The sequence below is a fragment of the Betta splendens genome, chromosome 16, assembly GCF_900634795.4.
Source record: "Betta splendens chromosome 16, fBetSpl5.4, whole genome shotgun sequence".
Lineage (NCBI taxonomy): Eukaryota > Metazoa > Chordata > Actinopteri > Anabantiformes > Osphronemidae > Betta > Betta splendens.
The window spans coordinates 14,240,498-14,265,463 of record NC_040896.2 but is presented as its reverse complement, the minus strand read 5'-3'; the positions used below and the strand labels follow the sequence as shown (position 1 = coordinate 14,265,463).

Sequence of the window (24,966 nt, the reverse complement as noted above, 5' to 3'; positions counted from 1 at the left end):
AAGAACATTTCAAAAATAATGAATGAGTCCACACACAAATTCATTATAAATGTTCTATTCTAGAACATTTGTGCCAATTAAAACAGCTCGAGATACGTTATAAATACAATTCTGTACATTATAATAGTGTAAATTCTATGTTCAAATACATTTCTATTTACAACTCCATATGGGGGAGAGCAGCTTTGTTTTCTTCTTTAAAGTAAGGTCTTCGGTTTCTTTCATTTCCTTGAACTAAGAGCTTGGATATAAACCTACTTCTACTCATTTCCACAGTTCACCCCTGTTCATCTGACACCTTTTCCCTGTAGCTAAACTACTTTTGCACCATTTTGATATTGTCCATCACCCATTCATCCAGTGCCCAGTTACTGAGTACCTTCAAACACAAATGCTATACATCATACAGTTAACATATAAAATGCAGGAGGGCCATCAGCTATAAAGGTATTGAATCAGTCATTGAGGCTGGATGGAAAATGATTTAAATGCCTCTGGACATTATAATACACACACAGGTTTCAGGTCCACATAGTTTGCTATTGTATATAACTCAGTGACCCCGTTGTGGTCCACCGAGTAGTCTGGGGTTTTATGTGCCTTTCTTTGTGAAAACAGGACATTATGGCATCAGCATATTCACATAAAAAAAACAAAAAAAAACAAACAGACATCAGTCCGTTATGGAAGACAGTCAGTGACCTCTCCAAGTATCCATTCCAGTGCAAGCCTTCAAACAGCATCAGTTTCGTGCTGCGTGGTGATTATTTCCTCCACAGTGTTACAGTACTTCAAGATAATTTAACATGGAAACTGCGGTAAAACACTGAAAGCAGCCCAGGTTTCAGCCGCGTCCTCTGTTCGCGATATGTGGCCTTACTCCTAGATTTACTACACTGTAAAGTGAACACGTCCACATACGCAAATTAGAAAAATAGCATATTAGCCACAACAGCAGACGTGGAACCGCAGTTCTTTGGTTACCCCTGACATATCGTATTGATGTGAGTATCAATGTTTATTGACAGTAGTACATTCTTAATCTTCAGACCTCAGATTTCGCCCCTATGAGCCTCAGCAGAGGATTCATTGTCATATAAAAATATCCTATTCATGTTCCGAGAACAATTTAAGAAAATGTATGTGGGCAATATTATATCGACCCCTAGTCGTAAAAAATAGCTGTTTAGAAAACTCAGGTATGTGCATAGTGAATGCTCAGTGAATAGGTTTTAGGATAAGGCCTTCATTCGATGCACAGGTCAGAAATTCTTTAAGGAAGGAGACGTGACCACCCGTCAGGCACTGGGTCCAAAGACCACCCTCAGGTCCCTGCTTTTCTTAGAGAACCAGTGCTTCTTTGGATCCTATCTGATCAGCGTCTGGGCTTCTGTGTCCATGGACGTTGGTCCTCTGGTGAGACGAGATGGCTTCACAAACACGCCGTGGCCGGGGGGGCAGCGGAAGTACACTCTGCCCTGGACAGTGCCGTTGTGCTTACCTGTGGAAAGGACACACCATGTGGAGGCTGACATCGGTATTTGATGTAAAAAGATTGATCATGATATTTGATGATATTTATGTAGTGATTCCCTCCAAGGACTCACCCACAGCCATGTCCAGTTTTACGCCGATCCAGATCCCTTTCGCAAACTCCACCCCTCCAACGTAGTGTACTGTTCCCCTCCTCTTTCCCACCCACACCTGCTCCCCTGGAGCCATCCAGTCAGGAAGCTGGGCTGCAGGGGTGCTCTCGTCCCCGCTGGAGTCCCCCGACGGCTCGGCACTGCTTGGGTTGGGGCTGGGACAGGGGCTCCCGTGAGGCAGATCTCCCTGTGCTGGCTCCTGGATTGGAGGATCTCCACCTGCCCGCAGGAGAACTGGAGCTGGAGACGAAGCGCTGATGGTGGATGGTGACACCAAGGGTCCTGATGCGGGTGGACTTATTAGAGCGGTCGATGGAGCTTTGTCAGGCGCTGCCACCGGGGCTCGGGCTGAAACTACAGCTGTGTTAGGGCAGGAAACAGGTACCACAACAGGCTCTTCACTATTAAGACATTTGCATGAAGCAGTGGAGGCCTTTTTGGGAGAAGATACGTTGTGGGAGGAGTGTTGATTGCCAGCGTCACACCCTTCTACATTGTCTGGATTCCTCTCCAAACCGCCCTTCTCCCATTCCTGTGTAAAATGTCCTAAATCACTCTCTCCAATACTGTCATCAGCCCCTTTAAAGTCGGTGAACTCCTGGCTAGTGCTGAGAACACAGTTGCTGGGCAGAGGGAATGTTTCCTGCGTGTCCTTGCAGTCAGGAATACTGACAGGTGACGTGGGACGGGGGGCCGCAGCTGCTGAGAGAGGAGACTGCTGAGCGTCACTTCCTGCCGACACACTTTTGGTTTGGGCGCAGCCCTTTGCAGCAGGGCAGCTGCCGTGGTCGTGGGGGTCTCTGGACGCGCAGCTCAGGCGATCCGAGCTCTCGCTGGCGCTGAAGGGCAGGTCGGACAGCGTGGCGTTGGAGGCACTGTGTGAAAAGTAGCCGCTGGTGCAGCTGCTGGCCGTGGGGCTTCTGGGCAGCTCCCTCTCGCCGCCCCCACCGCCGCACCGGCTTCTCTTGAAGTCAGAACGGGAGGACAGGAACCCCTCCTGGCTCTCCAGAGTCGCGTTGTAGATCTCGAAGTTGGCGAAGTCCTCTGGGATGTAAGGCTGAAAGTCGCCGTGCTCCTGAGGGCCACGCTCTGGAGGCAGAGTCACTTCAGCCTCGTCCTCAGAGTCCTGCTGATCAAAACAAGAGAAGCAGCTCGTATATGCAGAGAGCAAATGTCCATACAAACACTTTGTCAAACGAATAAGGACAATGAATAAATGTGTAAAATGTGATAATGAAACATGAAAATGGTGCGAATTTGTTTTGGTTTTGTTTTAAATCTATTTCTAATTTTAATCGTATTATGAGCTAAAGCTAAAAACATTTCCAGGACTGTGTTGGTTACCTAAACGGCTGCACTGGCTGGTGTTACACTATATTTGCTAGTTGAGCAGTGCGACAGAGACTCACTGGCACATCATCAGCACAAGCGCTCGCTGGAAGTGTGTAATCCTTTACGCAAAGTGTGTCAGTGTCCGCGTGTGAACGCGTGTCATGTGAGGGTGCGCATGCGAAAGCCCTCCGTCGACCCTCAGAGCGGCATGTGCTGGTGCGTGTGACACTTACAGCACCGTGTGGCAGTGTGTGGCAGAGCTGTCTGCTGGTGGGGGTGCAGGTGGGGGTGGAGGTGGGAGTGGAAGGCTTGCAGTGGCCCTCGCTGCCTGCCCTGGGCCGGCGCCAGGGGCAGGGAGGGGGGAGCAGTGCAGGGCTTTCCACACATGAGCGCATGCTCTGCAGATGGGTCAGAACAACAGCACACACTTCACTCATATGCACACACGCACACACACACGCACTCACACACAAACGCACACACACAGCATGCGTGGAGCTGGGCAGTTGCACAGTTAGCGCCATGCAGTTTACATTTCCAAACACTCGATGCTTGAAGTGTCCTGAGTTGATGCAAACACACACACACACGCGCATCTTCTAGTACATACCAAACAATGATGAAAACGCATACTCGGGTTAGTTTACATGGTTGGAGCAGCCAAAGGTTATCTGACAAATTCAATTATCACACACAGAATCATGGGACACGACGTGGCATCTCCAGAGGCTGGCTTTGTCTCTGTGGCTTTCTGCAGCGACATCACGCTCTTTCATTTGGTTACACTGACGTCCAAGATGCTTCACGTTCGTTTTTAAGCCATGTACATTAGCTTCAGACAGTCAGTGATGGATTTACCATGTTAATCTGAGGTCACAAGTGACATGCACTGAAGTGGAAATGCTGTTTGAAACAGGACATGTGGTTGAACATAGAAATATCCCTCCTGAGGAAACCCGAGCGCTGCCTTACCTCCTGTCCCAGCAGCGGTCGGGCCTCCAGCGACCTCTTTGCCTTGTTCTCTTCTCTGACCGGCAGCAGAGACTTGAGGAACTTTGGTGGCTGAGGGGACAGAACTTTGAAGGGGCTGGAGTTGAAGAACGTGGGGCTCTCTGGAACCAAACCTGCAGGAAGACGCGAAGGGTCAACGCAGCTGTGACGCAGCACCACAAACAGTGCAGCGCAGGTCAGGACAGGAGATCCTGAAGCACGTTTGCATCTCCCTGTTCGTCACCTTGGTTCTCCTTGCCTTTGATCGGCGTAGTGCAAAGGGAGCCGTCCTGTGGGTTGCAGTTTGAGCCGTCTGCATGATCACAGTGGTCCTAGAACAGGTGGTACGTACACATAGTGAAGTGTCCATAATATCTACACATTGAGCTGAGCGTTTCCTGACTCACCTTACAGTCTTCATCCTCACAACCAGTCAGGTCTGCCTTACTGCATGAAGACTGAAGAACAAAAAAAAACATGTTAGTGGCGTCTTACACAATGGCCGGTTTCCACGCGGCTCAGCGAGCAGCCGTCCGATCGACGTGTGCATTACATGCTGTACATTTGGTGTGCTGATGCTCCGTCTGAGGTGTCTTCCCTTGGCGGTAAGCGCTTCCTTGACTGTCACGGCCTACAGGGAAAGAGATTCAAGGCAGGTGGATGTCACCATTCGCATTCAGCGTTGTTGCGCTCGCTCACGCTGAGCGTACCGCTGCGCACCGCACCTGCCGCAGCCTCTCCAGGCTGAGGATGTTCTCCACCTCCAGAACTCCTCGGATGTATTTCTCTATGTAGGTTTCCCCGTCCGGCGTCTCCTCGCTGTCCCCGCGAGCGGCCATGAGAGCCAAGGTTTCCCTCTCCTCGGGCTCCTCTGAAGCCTGTGAGGGAGCGAGAAGAAGCGCGTGGGCTGACGGAGGGCACGTCAAACGCAGCGTTCTTCGGATACGGTGGCTGTATAATGTTGTGTACCTTTGGTATGTTGGACACAATCTCATAAGTCACGCCACACGAGTAAAGCGTGTTCTTTAAGGACATTCTTCGCTTGAGACTCTGGGTGAAACTCTGCAGGAAACAAATTAAAACCATGTAAATCAGTAAAGCTCCCTGCTGCTCTGGACGCACCGCCCCCTGCTGCTACCCAGTCCTGGGACTATTTGCCTGCTTGTTGTAGACGTTGACAGCGATCCTCTTGCGGAGCACCAGCTCCATGGAGGCCGGGTGGCTGAGCTGCACCGTGGCTTTGATGATCAGGTAGATGCGTTCGTTAGGGGACGTGACCCGGTTGAGGTGCACAGAATCATGAATGGATGAGTCCCACGAGCACACGGCCGACACCTGGACAATAAATCGTTATACATTTACAGCATATTATATATGCTCCTGCCGGTGAATGCTTTCATTCCTTTTGTGGCCACAAGGGGGCACTCAAGCCAAACGTATGGATCACCTCTTCATCGCTGTGCCTGATGATGGGTAGGTAGAAGAACTGGCTTCCATGCTCCTTGGGCAGGATGGAGTTAACACCAGCAGCATGTGGACCACTCAGCTGCTCATTCACTGTCAGATTATCCGCTGGTGGCACAAAAAAACCGATGTGTGAATCCCGAGAGAGACTCTATGAAATGTCATTGGACGAGAGAACGTGTCCGGCTCACCATTCAAATCCAGGAAAAGCACGGGGACGTGAGCTTCCATTCCTGCAGGAGGCGTCCTACAAGGAAGTCCAAATGAACAAATCGTGAGAATAGGTTTAGGGCTGCGATCAATGAATCTGATGCGCTTGTTGGGGTGTCTATTAACCAGTCTGCAGGAGCTCCAGGTATGCCGCTGCCGGGGGCGGGCACCAGCACCGCGTTCCTCTCCTCGGTCAGTCCAACCCACTGCTCCACCAGCCGCGCCTCCCGCTCAACGTCCTCCTCTGACTTTTCTGGATGAATGCAGCGAGGGAGGACATTTATCGCTGCATGGACACAGGTTTACACACAGCACGGGACACGGGGCTCACCGTGTTTGTTGATGATTTTCTTGATCTGCTCATCGAGGTACTCCCGGCGTTTGATCAGGGCCTCGGACCAGCGCTCTCGCACGCAGTTAAGATCCTCCTCCTGCAATTACACGGATATGAGAGTCAATGCCGGCCGAGTCAGCGAGGAGCTGAGGGATCGGGGAAATGTTACCGTGGAAGACGAAGGTGCACAACACTGATCTGTCTAATGAACCAGACATTCTCCCTACCCCCTACTGCCAATGTCTCCGAACCACGTTAAGGTAATCGTAAAAGTTAAGGTAAAAGTTTTCACACCAAGAGTGTTAAAAATGAAAGAATTAAGCTGCTGTATATATTTTGGGCTCTAATATTTTTTATGGTCAAATTTCAACATGCATAAATCCTAAAATGTTTTAAAACTATTTTAACTTATAGATGCTTGCATACATTGCATTCACACACACTTGCGCACACAAACCCAATCAAATGCATATTCTCACATGCAGCCACAGCCGCTCAGACTCCTACCTGGACGCATCACAGCATCACAGAGCACCCCCCCCCCCCACCCTGTAACCCTCAAAGCACATCATGTCAGTACACTCCACCATGCACAGTGCCGTGTGCCATGCAGCCATGCCATGCCTGTGTTACGGAGGCTTATTGTTCCACCAGCACTTCAGCAGGGACAAGCAAACAGTAGCATTAGTGTGTGCAACCTGAGGGGAAAGGCAGGAGCGAGCAGGCTGAGATCTCTGGCAGGCAGCCTGCTGGCTGGAAGCTCAGCCACGCTTGGACTTTGCTGCACTTTGGACACAAGGCTGCCAGAGAATGGTGATCAATTACAGCATCAGAGAGTGTCCACATGTGCAGCTGCTGTTTAATAAAGCGCGCATTTCGCCCGCTGAGGCACAGCGCTCGGCCTCCTGTCTGGCACGCCCTCAGCAGCAGGCCTAGATGCAAACAGGGGATCAGTCGGTGACCTTCATGCTGCACAGTGAACTAGGGGGGGGAGCAGCCGCTGCAGGAGGCTGACAGGGTACCTGATAACTATCCATATCGTCCTCCGCCTCTCTCTGGCAGGAGAGAACACACGCAGTCAAATGTAGGCAACCAGAAGCAGAAGAAATGATGCTTTTAACGACCTACTAAAATAGGATTCTGACTATCAAACAGTTGCTCTTTGTGCATCAGAGCACACAAGCGCATGTTGATGGAACTAATGGGGCACTAATGAGTTTGCACATTCCTTGGTCTGCTTTATAGACGGACTATCATCTATCCAGACCAATCAGGAACCAGAGACCACCTGAACATCATCAGCTGAACAGGCATGAAATCTGCTGGTTTTACTGCAGAAACACTTATATTAGACAACACCACAGGTTCATGACGTGTACAGTGTGTGTGTTCCACAGACCTGGTAGCTGTCCAGCGGCCTCTGCAGCTTCGCGGACCGAACGGACACGCAGCCGATGGAGACAGACAGCAGAGCTTCCACCAGCAGAGGCAGCGTGCCAGAGTGTTGGACAGGCTTCACGCACACCTGCAGCCTCCTGGAGTGACCCTGCTTGGACACAAGCCCATGAGCGAACATCCAAGCGTTGTTTCCAGCACTGCACGACTTCAACTGGGCTGTTTGGATTTCCATAATTACTTATGGTTTTAAGTGTGCGCTCCGGAGAGGCAGCCAGTCTGAACGTAAGGGAGACATCCTTTATATTTTCTCTGACCTGTCGAAGCTGGAAGACTCCTCCCGTGCTGATATCTTTTCCAGAATGCAGCTCCACAGACGAGTACTCTCCCTGTTCATTCAGCTCCTGGATGGAGATCCACAGCTCGATGCTGCGGGTTACCTCACTCCACCTTGAATATGGGCAAACCCAAATTTAGCAAAGTGTAAATGTTCTGCCTCCGAATGTGCATAAGTCCGAGCGGCACGTGAACCTGTCTCGAAGCGTCTGCGTCTTGGCCTCCAGCGCGTCTACTTCCCAAAGGGAACGTCCGTTGACAGCACAGCGGTGACCCCAGACTTCTATGGCCAAGGCCCCGTCTGATATGAACTCTAAAAAATCATCTGTGACCTGCACAACATAGTCCTGCAAAAGGAACCAAAAGGACATTTTAAACACGGTGGAGTTGATCCGATAATGAATCAAACACAGTGAAGTCAAGCGCTTCCTCCTACCTTGCAGTGATTGAACTGTACAGTGAACTGGGCGTCTGGGCTGCGAGGGGACGGCCTGTCTGGGCTGACCATGGGAGGGGCCACCGTGGGCTCCCCGTGCTCCCAGAAGGTGTACTGACAGAAGACGAAGTTGGACAGGTTGAGTGGCAAACCCGTGGCCTCCCGGACCCGTACCTGCATCACACAGACAAACATGAAGGTGTGTTGAACTTTTGAGTAGAAGGTCAGTTCATTTGTAAAATCAAAAACATAAATTATAAAACCCTGACTGGTGTTTATTTTTACCCTGCACGTGAGCCTCTTGGACATGTGGACGATCTCCCCGTTGGTGTCCATCACCTCATAGCAGCTGCTCTCACTGGAGTTTTCCGACGAGTCGTCTCCACAGGACAGACGCTCGGGCACCGCTCCACTGACCCGCATCAGCTCCACGTGCAGCCTGCCTGCTACCTGTACAAAGCAGCAGAATAACCAGCCGATGAACGCGAGCCGTGGAGATGCAACGGCGTCGTTTCACGGGCAGACCTGACGCTCGCGTCCACTCACCTCTCCCTGCTGGCTGATGATGGGGACGGCATACTGCAGCTTGACGTCATGGAACAGGCTCTCTAGGAAGATGTTGGCCACTCCTATCAGGTTGTGGTTCTCTTGCGCCTCATAGAACGGATCGCAGATCTTGCCGTTTGCTTTGTTGCACTGACAACACAGAGGAGCACATCAGTGATGAGCATTGTTCTGTCCCACTTATGTGCTGCCACCACTGGCGCTGGTTCTTACCGCCTCCTCGGTGCCTTCCTTCCAGTCCCTGTAGTGGTCCCTCATGTCCACTAGTTTGTTCTCCAGCTTCTCAATGGTCCACACCTGGGTTCCCTTCCTCTTCCTCCGCACCTGGATGGCTGGCTCGCTCACTATAGCTCCGCGCTATGTGATGTGAAATGACGCTTTGTTTAATTCAGCAGATGTTTATTTGGCCAAAGGTCCAAACAGATGAGAATAAAATAAGCTTGTGTAGCTGATACCATATCATTTCGGGTCTAACCTTGCGGTTGGCACTGAGGTTGGCGGCAGGAATCTGGAGGGTGACCTGATAGTCAGTCAGCTTGTTCATCTCTTCTGCTAAAAAGTTGGCCTCTCGCACCAAGGTGTTGGCCCTCATGATCTGCTCCCTGAGGCGAGAGAGGCTCTGACGAAAAAGCTCGTCCCTGTCGCAGAGAACAAAGGCGACCGAATCACCTACGAGGGAGACACTGGGTGCAAAGCTGCCACACAAAAGCACTGACTGACCCAAATTAGATATGAAAAATGTGAAAACAAAAACTAAATTCACCTCTCCTCGGTCCACAGGCGCAGCTTGCTGTGCGGCGTGTGCGTCGGGAACGTGAGGTGGTCGCCGCTGCCGCCGCCGCCGCGCGGTGCCGTTTTCTCAGGAGACAGCTGCTGACGTAGCGTCTCCAGCTCTCGCTCGTACATCATCCTCTGCTCCTCCAGAGCTGTGCGCTTCTCCTCCAGGTACTGCTTCTCCAGCACTTGGACAACGTTCTGCATTGGGTCTAGACACACGTAAGCCGCAGTCTTAAAGCCTATTTTAATTAGATTCTTCTTCTTGCAGTAATTGTAGTTTCCTGCTTCTGGAGGACCAAAAAGTGAAGTTCAGACTGCACACAGCTGGAGTCTAAGACTCTAAAGGCCTGTTTAATTGCAGGAAGGCAATCTTATCGTACCATTGTTCCCCAGGGTCTTCATTATCACCTCCATCTGGGCAAACTCATAGCTGTAGTCCTGCTCAGAAGAAGCCTCGCTGGCCGTCTCCACATCTGTCTCCACAAAGCTTTCCCTGGGCGACGCTCGCTCCAGCTCCTTCAAACGGTCCCGCCGCTTTCGCTTTGGCAGATTAATCCTACAGCACAGTTTGGAGATTTAATCAGTCACTTTTTTACTTGTTGACTGTTCGCAGACGTTTGGTTCGAAGCTCTCGTACCTGAAGAAGTGGTTGTTGCCCCATAGGATGCGGTCTCCATGCCAGAGGTGCGCCAGCGAGTCAACCATCGTTCCATTCACACAGGTCCTGAGGAAAAAACAGACAAAATTCCAGTGAATGAAGTCAGATGGTATTTTAATCCAAAACCTTGAACTGGGAAAACTCATTAACAGTCCAGGAAGGTACAACCCGTTTGTGGAAGGAGTGGGAGGCAGAGATGGCTGCGATAGCAAAATGAGAAACGAGATTCCTCTAGAGTGAGGTGATGAGAAACAGCGAGGTCCAGGCATCCGTGAAGAAAAGAGACAATAGACGGTGACCTACACAGAGATAAACAGGCGGGAGGAATGTAGGAGGCAGCAGCTCACCTGGCATTGCCTATGGGCATTAAGGTGACATCACCATCCGGACACAGCTCCAGCACACAGTGCTCCGACTGAATCCCGATCCCAAAAAGCTGGATGTCCTGAGACGTGTCTGCGCCCACACGCGTGTGCTCCTACACACAGGTGGAAGACAGATAAACGGGAGAGTGAATCCACCCAGTGTCTCGCTCCATTTCTTGGTCATGACCTCTGAGCAAGTCTTTTATTGAACCAGTATGGCAGAGCATAAAACATCAACTTTGGGAAAATCGGGAGCACATTACATCAAAGCGAGGCTGAAGTGAAAGCCCTGCGTCTTTCCCGCTGCTATGTGGGCGCTGTTAAACAAACATCCCGGCTTCTAGAGGATGTGCTATCCTGCAGCGAGCTAGCCTACTTCACATCAGCGCAGTCATTCCACACTGACATGCCAGGCTGCCCACGGCACCCAGACAAAGGCCTGTTGTTCTGCAAGCTGCACAGGCTGCTCGCTCACACGCCTCCTGCTCCTGCAGGTCTGGTTATGGAGCTCACTGTTGGTTTCTCTCAGTGTCTCTCTCAGATTGCTCCTCTAATTCTTTGCACATTTGTGCAGCCCACGCTAAATATTAACGCTAAGGTCCTGTGTTTGTGGGGCATGGAGCGTCACAGTAATATATTACCTTCAGGTAGTAGACCAGCAGCTCGTTTAGGGCAGGATCAGCGTTCAGATTCACCAGGAAACACTTGTCCTCACCAACTTTAATCCCAGACGTTTCCAGAGAGATGCCCATGCTCTCCAGCTGCTTCTGGCGCTCCTGTAAGAACAGCCTGTCAACATAATCTGCAGCATTAAGCCAATAACATGCCGGTGACCGTACGCACGGTGGCGATCTCCTCCGTCTTCCTGAGCTTCTCCTCCCAGGTGACGGTCATCTCCTGAATGAGTTTCTCAGACTCCTGCAGCTTCTCCTTCAGCTCCGGTGCCTTCATGGACTGATAGAGAAAGCCGTTTGGCGTCAGTGCAGTCTGGGCCACCGTGCGACCCACCTGTGAGACCCTCGAGCGCGTCCCTCCTCCTACCTCTGCCTGAGAGAGCTGAACCTTCAGCTTCTCCACCTCTTCCCTGAGCTCTCGGATGATGCGAGCGTTGGGGTCCTCATTCACCACCGCGTGGTTGACAATTCTCTTGGCCCTGTCTGCGTATCGTAGCGTGGACAGAGTCTCTTCATAGTTGTCGGCGGCTGGACTCACTGTGGCGATCATGGCAGTCTTGCTGTTTCCACCAAGGTTGTCCTGAAGACGGAAAAACGCATTTTGAACAAATAAGGTTGCTAATTTATCTGCAGCAGAAGTGATAAAGGTTGAGTCATTTTGATACGACAACCAATATTAGTAAATCGTGGGTCAGACCTTTAGTAGCCAGGTGAGGACCGAGTCCCTGTAAGGCACAAACTTGGCCTTCCCCTTTCCTGCAGACTGATCAGCCAGAGCGGAGATCACACAGCCCAATGTAGTAAGAGATCTAAAGGCACACACACAAACACAAGCCAAGTCAAAGTCAGATCAGTGTCCACTTTGCCGCGTCTTTGGGGTTTGAAATTTACCCACTTGTTTATGTTGCTGCCCTCTTTGAGCCTCTCTCCAGCAGCGCCGGTCTTAGACACGCGCTCACTTCCTGCCAGATCAACCAGGCTCATCTTGCTCACTTTCTCCCCAGAATTCTGTTTGAGACGTGCAGTGTGGAATATCAATATAATACATACAGGCAATATCAACACAAACACGTAAAAAAAGCAAGACTGACCCCAGACTGCAGATCATACAGTGTTTGTGTGACAATGATGCTGAACACAGCGTGTGATCGACTGCTCTCCTCGTTCATGTTGGTGGCTGCAACTGTGCGTGACTTGTTTCCCTCTGACATTAACACTTCGATGTCCTAAAACAACATGGAGATTACGTTAGTCACAGAAAAACATACAGCTGAAACCCATTTTACTGGACTGGATTTAAGCGAACGGGATCTTAATGAGTCATTCTGACTGCAAAGTGAGGTCATGTGATTTAGCAGGGCTACAGCAGGCAGTGGGCCATGGCTGTGGGAAATCCTGTGGACTAGAGAGAGAGGAACAGGGTGGAGTTTTCAAACCCAATTAAGGAAGGCCTTTGCCAAGGCTTGGCATGTAAACTGTATCATCACAAGACGCTGTGATACTGGGTCATGACAGAAGGGTCAAAGACACACCTCAAAGCTGGTCACAGCCAGCTGAGACAGGCCATCCACGTACGGACCCAGGACCTTGTGTTCTCGAACCTTTAAGGACTGTCGGCTCCTTTAACACAGACACAACAACACATGGTTGAAAGAGGGGTGAATATTTCCACATTTAAAATTTTTTCTATTGTTTAAACATAACACTTGTAAGTCTTTGGATGCAGGAAACCAACTTCCCTGCATCCACCAGGTGATAGACAGGGGTCCTGTCTACACTTGACTGTGCGCATACACAGGTTTACACTGTAGCCAAAGTTCAACTCTGAAAATCGCAGCAGAGCAGATAGTCGGGATATCAACAGAGTCCGAAGTTCATTATAGAGGCAGGAGGAAGTTGCCATGAAAACGGGTCTGGCTGCATCTTCACACATCTGCGACACACAGAGCCCTGCACTGTCGTTCCTCTGAGAGGCTGGGCTCACAGGCAGCGCTGACCACGCTCCTGCTCCCTGCTTCACGAACAGATGTCACTGAAACACACTCTTTCACAGATCGGCCTCCCCTGCAGTCTGTCTGCCAACCCACATCAGACCATGGAGACGAAGAATGCAGCAGTGTCAGAGGACGATGCTGGCTGCTGGCCTACAGGAAATGACTGGCTTCAGCTTCCTACTCGCAGCATATTGTCGCTCATTCAGCCTACTAGACACAACAGAGCTATAAACAGGGATGCAGAGGATCACATGGGGGGGAGCCGTCGCAGGGGACGTTTCTGGCGCTGGGGTTGAATCAGTGCTATGAGGGAAATGTCACCACGGTTTATCACCATTTAGATTCAGTGAGTCGATACGAGCACATGTGCTTACTTTCAAGAAAACTCACCCCTTAGGATCCAGCAGATCGCGGACCTTCTCGTTGTATATTTCCATGTAGGACACCTCCACCTTGAACGTATGGGCCTCGTTCTCCTCCCTGTGGACCCTCTCGAACAGCGAGCAGCAAAGTCGAGGGATCAAACCCGGCTGCTCCCCGTTCCCCATCATGGAAAACGACTTGCCTGAACCTGGGTACAGAGTTATGCAGAGAGTAAATCAGTAATATGACAAATAGTAATATTTTGCAAATTAGCAGTTGAATCTAACTAAACGCGGCGATTTGGATTTTCCACATGGATTGCTGTGCTTTGAGCCTAACGCTAAAACTGGAACTCTAATAAAGCGACATAAGTTCGTGACAGGCAGTGTGATAATATTTGTGCTCGTCTCTTCAAACATTTGAGTAGGTGTGTCTTTCTAGTGTTTCCCTCTAGGACAGGATGTGGAATAAAGGAGCTAATTTGATCCAGGGTGAGGAAGGACACGAGTTAAGTGATTCACCAGCGAGATCAGACTCTTCCTGCTCTCAAACGTCTTTTGCACATGTCTGGAGACAGCTCAGCCTGCCTCAGTATAACAGATAATAGTCTACATCTAAATACACAGATGCAGGAATTTCCCATTGAATACACAAATTGTCCTAATCCTTTCTGGCATTCAAAACACACTAATGCTAGATTTCATTACCTGTTTGTCCATAGGCAAATATGCAGGCATTATATCCCTGGAATGCATTTTCAAGTATTCCCTCTCCAAGGCACTTGAACACCACCTCTTGACCTTTCAGACAAAGAATCAGTCACCATGGAGACTATGATAAACAGTTGAACCATGTAGATACATAAGAGCTTCCAGCTGCTGCTATGGTCAACCTTTAAAATGGTTTAGTATTAGATTAGTGCAGAGAAATGTATGAACTATTAGGGGTGAGCTTCATGTGAGGGCTTCCCGACTGTCTCTGTGGACGCTGCAGAGCTGTGCAGAGCAATCACTTGTGTGCTTCCGTTGAATGCTACAGCTGTTTAATGAGCTAAATAAAGCCTTGGCCCGGGCCCTTGAGGCCGCCCTTCAGTGAACAGACTGTCAGTTCAGCACAAAGCAGATGTACCTATAGTACATGACATAACAAGAGAGTTATAGGATGAGAAACATATCAGTGGCGATTATGGAAGTCTGCCTCTCTAACCTTTAGTTAGAACAAACTGAATTTATTATGAGTGGGGCATGAGAAGCACACCACTGGTACACGATTAAGAAAAAAGACAAAGGATGACAAACTAAAGGCATTATATGAAGCTTTGCCATGTACAAATACAATGTCTCTACTATACCAGCACCACATTTTTATATTTTATTTATGTTATGAAACTACCTTCTTTATAGAATTTAATATATTCACTCTAGTTGCAAATGACTTTATGTGCTCATGCAGGTATTGCTTTGCATGATGCAAAACCCTGCTTTCATCCTGTGCATCCTGCACAAAGCTCAAGTTCACGTTCAATGACGATGACTGGAGTTCAAACAATCATGACTCACCAGCATATTTGGGAACGTTGGACTCATCCATGGACCAGAAACAGTGGTCAAAAGCAAACACCTGAAGAGGCAGTGGAAACAACACTTAGCACACTTGTCCCAGCATGTAGTCTCATGTTTTCTAGAGAGGAGCACAAACAGGCTTAATGTGTTCCACTGTGCCGCCCTGCAGTGAATCAGCCGGGCCGAGCTCGCCTCGGTCTGGAAGCCGAAGTTCCAACCACGAGTTGTTAGGATTGTGCCGTAACTGCACACATGCAGCAGTTATCTGCCCTACAGTATATCTGGTCATGTCGGCTGGGCTTAAATGAATTCATAAATCAGGGTCAGCGCTCCCCAGAAGAAATTCTAGCCCTCACTGACCCTCGTCTCCAAGGAAACGGTGCCGTGGCACTTCCCGGTGATGCAGATTGGCTCTCAGCCCTCAGCGCTGGGTTTCACAACATGAGCTTCAGAAGCAGAGAGTCCCAGCATCTCCTAGGCACCTGCATGTGGTATGGACATATAACACACAGAGAGGAGGCTCTGTGGGCAAGTGGCCCCTTCACCCCCCTGGCAGATCAACCTGCTACTACTCCTGGCTTCCAGTGCTCCGCTGCCGCTCTGCCAAATCGCTTCCCCTGCGCAAATAGCCCCCGAAATAACCGAACAGCTTTCTAATCATAATAAGGGCTACTGGCCAGGGAGCCACTGGTTGCACAGTCAGCAGGGGAAGCAGTGGGATTAATGGATGCTTTGAAAGCAAGACCTCCTCTTGTGTCTTCAGAAAAGCGAGTGGGTGTCATTCAAAAAAACAAAAGTGCCATCATTCTCAATTAGGGTTGGTTTGGTAACTGGGGCTTCAGTCTCCTCTGCTCGGTCTTTGTCCACCAGGAGGGCGTGACCGTGCAACAAATTGTTCTTTATTGGACAAATAGAACGAACTCATTCCTAAGAAGAGAACTGGTGGAACCTGATTAGAATTCAGCCTCTGTGGGCACCGCTATGACCTAACAGGCAGCCGCGTGCTGGTCCAGTGTACGGGCATCACAGGGCAACTCAGGTTCACGGGCCCCGGCGGCCGCGCACATCTGTGGGCCCTGCTAAAACTCCCCCATCCCATCAGCGGCCGAGGGCATCGAGCACAAAGCCCGTCCCTGATGTGTCACACATCTCTGAGCTGGTCACCAGGGTGTTGTCAAGGGGGGCGGAGGGGGTGCACTTCAACAATGCAGCTTTGAATGCGCACACACACTGCCCCAGTGTCCGTGCTCATCCCTCTCTCATTGTAGGGCCTTTGTGGGTGTTCACGAGATCTTAGAGCGCTGACACATTCACACGAACATCGATCTGGACCCAGCCGAGCTACTAAAACTCCCTCAATCATGTCCCTGGATACGACATCAGCGCAGTGGAGCGGCCTGTGCTCTTATGAGCATCGAGACGCCTGATTATTTGTGTATCTGAAGTGTTTCTGCCGACACAGCACATTAGCTCTGTTAGGGAGAGACGCTTACATACCTTAGGTTGTTTCCTGTTGAACGGGACGAGCAATCCGTGGTCCAGAGAAGGAGCCCACAGGTGAGTCAAAACAAGGGAAGAGGGAACATTGTGAGTGGTGACACAGCTTGAAAGTCAGATCATGTCCACACAAGTCAGAAACAGTGAAAAACTCCCCTTTGTCTGCGCTGACAAAGTCTGAAAGACACTCTATGCATCGGAACGACATCATCTAGATTTTTATGACATGACGTTCTGCATTCAGCCCTTCCTCATTCATCCACTCGTTCATTTGCTTACACACGGTGGTATTTCCTGGTGGAAGGTGCTGCTGTGATTGGGTTCATAATTGGGCCAGTGGAGCGTGAAGAAGGGAAGAGATTTAGGCTCCAATGTCCCACTGACTCTGTTGAGTAAATAGCTCTTATGTCTGTGGACTTAACAGAGAGGCCAGGTTGGGGAAGCTGCACTCGGCATGAGCAGCTGCCGGAACTGGGGACAAAAGAATTGGATGTCTGGCCTCGCGATTTGGACGATTCTTCTCTCGACCGGGGAGGAAACTTCTACCATAACATCAGTTCAGGGTCCGTGTGCCCAACGACGGCCTGTGGCCAGAGTCAGAGTCAGAGTCAGCGCAGGACTCCTGCAGGTGTGTCCTGGCACGGCGACAGGGGTGGGCATCACCTTCAAACGGCCCCTAACACGGAGCAGGCTGCTCCGGGGGAACTGTAACACTGCACCAAAGCGTCTCGCGAAAGCTCTGAGTCACCGTCAACTGCAGCCCCAGACTGCATCCACTCCACTGTTACGGTTTCAATGTGTGCTCTTGTTAAGGCAAAAAACAACGTAGCGGTTGCAAAGCAGGAAATCTGTGGGTTTTCCACTTAAGACGAGTAATAATGCATTGACTTTGCTCCGGCTTATTGTAATGAGGGAGAGGGAGAGGAACGGGAAGAGGGCCCCGCTTGGGTTCATACCCTAAATCTGAATGTGGGCCACCGCCATCGAGACGACTAAGCAGACAAAGACAGCAGGACCCCCCTAGAACGGAGACGGCGTATCTTCAAGAACCTAAGAACCACGGATCAGAACCAGTACAAAGACATTACAGATTTTACTTCACATTTTACTGCTATTTTATCTACACAGCAAACGTTTACACAGCAGTGGACGAACCAGGAGACCCCAACGCATGATGACCCAGTACGATAGTTCTAGTCCCGCAATAAAGTAGGTTCTGTATGCTGAACCTGAAATTAACGTGGGAGAGTTGCGATAACACACACAACAGCTGCACAAACCTTATGGGGAATGAGACAGATGTCTGGAAGCGGAGCGAGGGGAGCGTGCGTGAAAAGGGGAAGGAACGTGTGCGTCCAGGAGGCGGCGGATTCACTGCAGCGCTCGGTGGCTCCGGACCGTTATGTCATCCACTGTATGTACAGTGCGACTACAACCGAGGCTGCTATGCTGGGAATGTTAAACAACACAATGGGTGGAACTGTTTCCAGACTGGCTATATTTAGGCCATTATTTCCTCGCAAAACCTCGAAGGAAATGAATTTTCTTTGACGAAAAAATTTAATTGAGTGAATTTGACTCTTGTATGACTCTCCATACCTTCGGTACATTAGGTTTCAGTTCCGTTCTAGACGAAATCTCAGAAGTAGGTTTCAGAACTTTGATAACATGCACGCTTTGATTTTTATAGACTGGTTTATTAAACACATTTCTTTCTGGATTTTTCTGTGCCATATGATACACATGATAATTCATGTATAATTACAATGCAATGACAGCAGCACCCTCACAACTGTTGTACAGTACAAAGCTCCAGAGCAGATTCAAGCATGACGCCCAGAGGCCATTTGCTTAATATTCATGGTGCATGTCACGTCTCTGCTTTGGGGCTGATTAGAGGCTGTGTCGTGGTTGCACCGTACAAGTGTGTGACACACATTTATGGCACAGAAGTGCCACATGGCATCAGATTCTTGAGTGCTCACGGGCACATGCAGGCTCCAGTAGGGCCCAGGAGAACAACTGGGGGATGGTCGTGCGTGTCATCAAGGGCACAGTCAGCCTCCCAGGCCTCCTGCTACTGTACAGGACCTGATGCCAAGGCACCCATGAGTGATCACAGCTTGGCTGAGGGCAAACACTGGCTCCTCGCACCACCATGATTCTTTGCCTCTATCCTGAACCTGTGTCGTGGCAGGCAGATTACAGAAGCACGCTACTTTCTCAAATCCTTATTCCTCCAGAGAGAGAGGCACGAATTCAATTCACTGTGGAAGGTCAGCCGGTGAAATCATGGCGTCCGCCTTCTCGTTCAGATATGTCCATGTGCTGGTGCCCAAAAGGAAGGTACAGTATGAAGACGGAGCGAGCAGCAGCGGAATCCCCCCCGTGGTTGTGGAGCTGGATTAAGGCCACTGGGTTATTATGCCACTGAAAAGTCCTCTGCCCAGTGGGCAAAACACCAGATTAATCTAATGTATCATCCACCCACTGAAGCATCTATCCACCCCTAAAAAAAAACGCATCGTTTGCATCACAGAAATATAGATCATTGTTTTATCATTTCATTTAATCTGACGTCCCTAAATGCCCCTTGAGCTCAAACACTGCATCAAATCAGCTACTAGAAAAAAAGAGTGTGTTTTGAAATGAGTTCAGAACGAGTTTTAAATCAACCCAGCCTAGATCTAGAAACAGGGATGTTTGCTGCTCCGTGAGGAATAAGCTGCTGAAAGAGTTTCAGAAACTATAATCCTGCTGCTCTGATGGAATTTGTAAGTCACATGAAGCGCTTCACCCCCCGTGGGGTCCACATTTGCAGCATTCATTAACTCACAAACATTTTTGCTGGCCACCCCCAGTCCCCACGCTGCATTTTCAAGGCTCTGCAGCCGAACCCTCCTTTGAAACAATGCCTCTCTCCGCCTTTTCACCTCCACTAAACTTTCCACATTTGGCTGTCGGCGCACTTCAGATAATAACAAGTGAAAACTGTGCCGAGCGGAGCTCAGCGTTCGGGGGAGTGCGACTGTGTGAGTCTTGGGTTTCAGTGCGCTGCGCTCTCACGTGCTACAAGCTTACATTTCAGATGTTCCTCCCGCATGTTGGGAACTGAACACGCTGGTCCCCACCCACTCGCACTGTAGCAGAGGTCACACAGACAGGCAGGCCGAGGCAGGAACATGCCAGGCTCCTTGTCTGACGACCCAAAGGAGGAAATCCTACCAGAACACTGACCACGACATCGCTGTCAGTAGCACACGACACATAGTTCGACTCAGACCTTTACATGCAAGACATTCAAAAGTATTTCTGAGACAGTAGTGAGGAACACTGATCAGTCAATGACAGAAACAGTACAGTATAGATGTTTAGGTAGGCTGACCAACATATGGGTCTAGTTCCTTCAAAGGACCAAAGGATGAATCTACACGGTTATTAGATGCTGAGGGAGAAGCAGAAGCAGCAAGAAAGTTCTGCCCTGCAAGGAATTTTTAATCTAACTAATGTCAGATTATATATTTTGTTAAAAACTGCTCATCTGAAGTTTTATAAATGAAGCCTTGTCTAAATCTCAGGAGGAGACCCACCTCCCACCCACACACATCGTTGTTAGGGGATCACTGCTGAGTTCATCTTTATAAGAATGTGTGCGAAATAACCTGAAAATCACCAGGTACCAAGCAGCACAGCATCAAAACACCTGTGTAACTTCAAATGCAATTCAAGTGCAATTTGATTGGACTGAGATATCAAGTTTCCCCGCTGCAGGAATCATTTTTAAAGTCACTTGAGCCACGGATCATTGATGTGAACGTTAAAATTAGCTCAGAACATATCTGGCGTGTCTGGGGGACATCGCTCATGAGGTCATCGGCCCAACTCTGAAGCTTTTCTGCATCTCAGCCGAGACGGTTGCTAGGCAACGGCGGTAAACACAGAGCCGAGACAACCCTGCCAGCCGCGTGAGTCAAGGTCCCGGCATGAACGCCAAACTCGGGATCCGAGTCTGAATGAGGCACGGACGCGCGCACCGACGCCTGCGTGGGACCCAACACGACACATGATGCCGACAGGATCCGGCGTAATCCTCTCTGGCATCTCTGACGGCGCTGCGACGAGCCGGGTCGGCGCGGATGGTGAAACACCACATGGTAACATGAACCGCTGAAGCCTTAAATCGAGGCGGTTCCAAAAGGCAACAAAACAAGTGAAGTTCATCAGCTCTCTCACCATGGTGACGTTTCCTCCACAGGGGAAACAAAGTGACACATTTACTACCAGGACACTCCTCCTTTGACCCTGTGCACTCTATATGTCACCGATGTGTGGCTGCTGGGAACAATAGCAATCAGAGGCCACGCTGAGCGTGCTCATGAAGCGCAAAACACACAACAGAAGTCATTAGGAATGGACTCCACACTGAGGAGCTCAGAGGTTTACACTAATCAGATGATTGAACATGATGAAATCTAATGAGCACAATATTTTTTTCCAGAACGCGCTAAAAATGTGGTTTTGGGCTCCTGTTATTATTGCCTGGCTCCATGAACGTGAGACCACAATAAACCCACGCTGCGAAGGAGATTAAACTCATGTAAACACAACAAGAGGTCTTGAAGACATGAAAGAATCTCCCCCTCACACGGCTGAGTCATGTGAGGAGGAAAACCAGGCTCGTTGTGGAAGAAATGTGATTGCGAGCGTGTTTTCTCTCCAAATGAAAAGCCACATGGGAGATTAATGAGGCGCAGGCCTGACAAAGAGCCGGGACGCCATCTTTTCTCCATTCAATTCCAAGATGTAAACAATGTCCCGCCCTCAAAACAATCGGGGAACGACCCTTGAGGGAATACTTTTCATCAGCCGCGCACAACATGGACGCCCCGATGGAGTCTCAGAGAGGAGACAAGGCTGATCTGAGACCAGCAACACGTCTTTAAGTTAAAATATGTGACTGCTTAGCACTGCTCTTGAACCGGGCACGCTCCTTTTACATCTCTGTTTCCCAACAAACAGCAAAGGCCCTCACTAAACACATGCCGGCCACGAGCTGTCAGCAGCCGCACACTTTATAGCACAGACGCACGCAGCGACTGGGGCTTCTCTCTCTCCAGAACACGGCCGAGCGGAGACGAACCGTTAGTGATGAGGGAAACGACAAGGCTGTCTTCAGATGTGATCAGACAGAGACGTGTGCTGTAGAGCTGCAGTAGCCGTTCGCTCATGAAAACACACTTCTGCTCGTGCTTGAGTTCAGTCCCGCGGGTCGGACCGCGCCAAGTATAATGCTTGGCTTCGGGCTTTTTGTGAAAGGCCCTCGATATCTGCAGATGACGAGTGGCAGCGATATGAAGAGTCTCCATGACTCTGAGCCTGTAGCCAGTTTTGGGGCGACGATGGACATGACTGAGCGTGATGGATGTAACGCGGCCCCACTGTGGGACTTGAAGGGTATTTTCTGGCGGAGATGCTCCGGTGCCGTGCAGACGGCAGCCTCAGGTATTTCAACCCCCCTCCCCCTCCTCCCAGCTTCATTGTTCAAACCCTCAGGAGAGCAGACCGCCGCGTGAAAAACAAAAACGACGTTCCCAGACTCTCGTTTCAAAAATGCCATTCACGCCAGCTTAACGGGCAGATGAAAGCCGAAACGCTGGAAATCCAACCTGTCGCCCTCGAGTCACAGTCCGCGTTTCACTCGCGTACTACTGGGATTATCGCTCCTTTCTCAGGGGAACGGGGGGGGGCATGTGTTGCTATAATGCTGTGAGGCACCGAATGAGGCTTAGCCATCAAAGCCTATGTCTCTTATAGTTTCAAAACCCTAGTTTCATGTTTTGAAAACTCAATCTGGAGACCTTTCACTGTCAGTTATGTTCTTTTTTTTTAGTAATTGAAGCAAAGTCAAAACACAGTAAAAACTACTACAAAAGCTATGGAGCACTCATTTTATATGTGGCTAAATAAAACCATCTATTAGTGCTGATCCTTTTCTGTTTTCCCATGAGAGAGGAGACGTTCCCATGCTCTCGGCCCTGCAGCCATATCTGACATGCTAATGCTCACCAAAGCATATACACACACACACACACACACACACACACACACAAACACACACACACAGGTGTCTTCAGAACAGCACCGAGTCCTAGCGCTGGGATCTCTATCGTCTGTGCGCGGCTCCACGAGCAGCGGAGAGGAAAATTACACGGTTGGAGAAAGCCGAGGCAGCCTAAACACACACGGCTCTGGGACTGAAATGTTAACAAGTAATTATATGTGTGGCAGAGAACCGGGGGTCACGGTCACCGCCGACATCCACCGAGCTGAACCCGGTCTGAAAACCCGATAGAAGGGACGTGAGAGGGACCTCTGCAGCACCGACGGTGAACAGGACGGGCTTCTCGCGGAGGCGTGAAACGCCTGCGTCTCCCGGCTGCACAACAGGTTCCGCAGCTGTGGGAAGATCCGGCATCGCCTCCAGACACCGACTGGTCTGAGTCTCTGAGCGGTCGCTGCCCGGAAACTGCACAGCTCGGATAATTACCTTCAAAAGTGCGTTAATGCTTGAGGTGTGAGCTCGTTAGCATTTAATGCGGAGTGGAGGAGCAGGGAAAGCGCGGCCTGGATGGCAGGAAGCCACGGGAGAAGCCCTGACTGGGGCACCTGGTGGCCTGGAGTGACTGTGGCGGCCGCTGGTGAACCTTCCCCACCGTCGGACGTTATCCGAGTCATAATCACAGATAACGGAACGGGCATTTCCTCCAGACGCTGATGCTCTCATCTGGTCACGTGTGGCACCAACAGCACAAGCCTGGATTCAAGGGCGGGCGAGACGCGATGATGATGATGATGATGATGATGATGATGATGATGATGGTCAGGCCCACACCTCCCCTCATCGCCGGCCGCCCCGCGCTGCAGCTTCCTGTTTGTCTGCCGACCTTCAGCGGGCGGCGTGTGAAACATCAGAGGATGCTTCGCTGGCGCTGCATTTCTCCACTTTTAGACGCGTCAAAGTGTGTATTTTAAACAAGGGGGCCTCCGGGTCTAACAGCAGGTCTGAAGATTCACAGGGGCTCAATATTAACCTGCGGGGGGGTCTTACGGGCGTCTTCTACCACCGAATTCCCCCATCAGACGAGTAAAAGGGGAAGACATTATTATTAATAATGTGCTGATTAGTTTTGTGAAGTTGCATAACACTGTATCACGTAGCAAGCAGGTGGTGACACACATCACGTGCTCAGAGGCTCAGACCACCGCCACTCACTAGTCTCTAATGATCAGGTTGGTGAAGACGCCGCTTGTTGTGGTGGGATGAAGATCTTACACTGACAGTGCAATCCGAGCCGCGTTTTCACATTTCCAAAACAGCAGAGCCACTTTTTTTTTTTTCCTTTGTTTTAAGCCACGAGCTCAACGCGGCCACACACCGAGGCCCAGCGTTTGCTGACAGCTCCGCGTCCGTGTTTACCTGCTCTCGCCCTTCGCGTTGGAGGGTGGCGGCTGCAGCACCGTCTGGTTTTCCTCCATGTCCACGACGCATTTTGTGTTCAGCTCGATTTCTGCACACACAAAGTTTTGTTGGGAGAAGTCAAGCAGAGTGCGGGGGTGTGAAAAGTAAAAAAAAAAAAAAAACAACAACAACAACAACAACAAAAAAACATCCCTGCTGCTTTTAACCGCACACTTCAGCCTCATAACTCTGAGCGCGGCGATGGCGAAGAAAGCGTAAAAAGTTTTATGAATCCGAGGAGATAAACGCGAGTTCGCAAACGGAAAGCACCGTCGTAACACTTACCCCTGCGGTTCATGGGCCGAACTCTCACCGCAACTTTTACCTTGGTGTCCGACATTTTCGTCCACTTTTCTCTCCCACCCCCGTCTATGTGCGCCGAGCTACAGTACCAGCGTTCGGTCTGCGGCTCCGCGACGACGGAAAAGCCAGCGGAGTCTCGTTAAAGCGGCGCAGCGCGGTCCACGCTTGCAGGAGAAGACATGGGGATGCGTTCGCTCTCTCCCTCTATATCCATCCGGGCTCGCTTCCCGTGCAGATCCCGCACCGAGCTGCGGCCCCGGACAGCATCCCCACCGCCATCTTCCGCTGGGAGCACGACGGCGATCCGCTGGCGGACTGGAGACGGCGGGTGCCCGAGAGGGGGAACGCGTTCACGCACCGCGCCGCGCCGGGCAGGGGAGGAGACGGCGGAGGGGGGAGAGTTGGGGGGGGAGGAGGGGGGGGGGGGTCAAGTTGATTTATATGAGCCGACGATGAGCATCGTGGCGAAACACTTTGGAGGTAATAATAGAGACTGAACGGTTTATTGTAACAAACTGAGCAGCCACGTTTTGTTATTATATCCAGC

General features: G+C 50.3%; 1 protein-coding gene across 4 annotated transcripts; it reads right to left on the bottom strand.

Moving 5' to 3' along the window:
- Positions 1-39: 39 nt before the first annotated feature.
- On the bottom strand, positions 40-24,802 carry kif13a (kinesin family member 13A). 4 transcript variants are annotated; one of them, XM_055502869.1, is made up of 40 exons: positions 24,402-24,802; positions 24,075-24,165; positions 16,598-16,613; positions 15,098-15,158; positions 14,246-14,338; positions 13,566-13,746; positions 12,714-12,801; positions 12,273-12,407; positions 12,077-12,189; positions 11,879-11,990; positions 11,549-11,761; positions 11,351-11,461; positions 11,149-11,283; positions 10,490-10,620; positions 10,122-10,208; positions 9,865-10,040; positions 9,471-9,693; positions 9,183-9,345; positions 8,921-9,064; positions 8,690-8,839; positions 8,429-8,593; positions 8,144-8,317; positions 7,903-8,054; positions 7,689-7,821; positions 7,376-7,522; positions 6,999-7,031; positions 5,974-6,073; positions 5,769-5,895; positions 5,624-5,679; positions 5,416-5,540; positions 5,127-5,303; positions 4,938-5,030; positions 4,694-4,846; positions 4,522-4,599; positions 4,376-4,426; positions 4,213-4,300; positions 3,951-4,102; positions 3,212-3,376; positions 1,608-2,775; positions 40-1,528 (listed from the first exon to the last, which is right to left on the bottom strand). In XM_055502869.1, the coding sequence occupies exons 1-40, from the start codon at positions 24,454-24,456 to the stop codon at positions 1,368-1,370; spliced, it is 5,976 nt and encodes a 1,991-aa protein (XP_055358844.1). In that variant the 5' UTR covers positions 24,457-24,802; the 3' UTR covers positions 40-1,367. The 4 variants fall into 4 exon arrangements, with proteins under 4 accessions (XP_055358844.1, XP_055358845.1, XP_055358846.1 ...); XM_055502870.1 differs by having other exon boundaries at positions 16,598-16,610; XM_055502871.1 differs by having other exon boundaries at positions 40-1,501; positions 16,598-16,610; positions 24,402-24,801.
- Between the last annotated feature and the right edge of the window lie 164 nt (positions 24,803-24,966).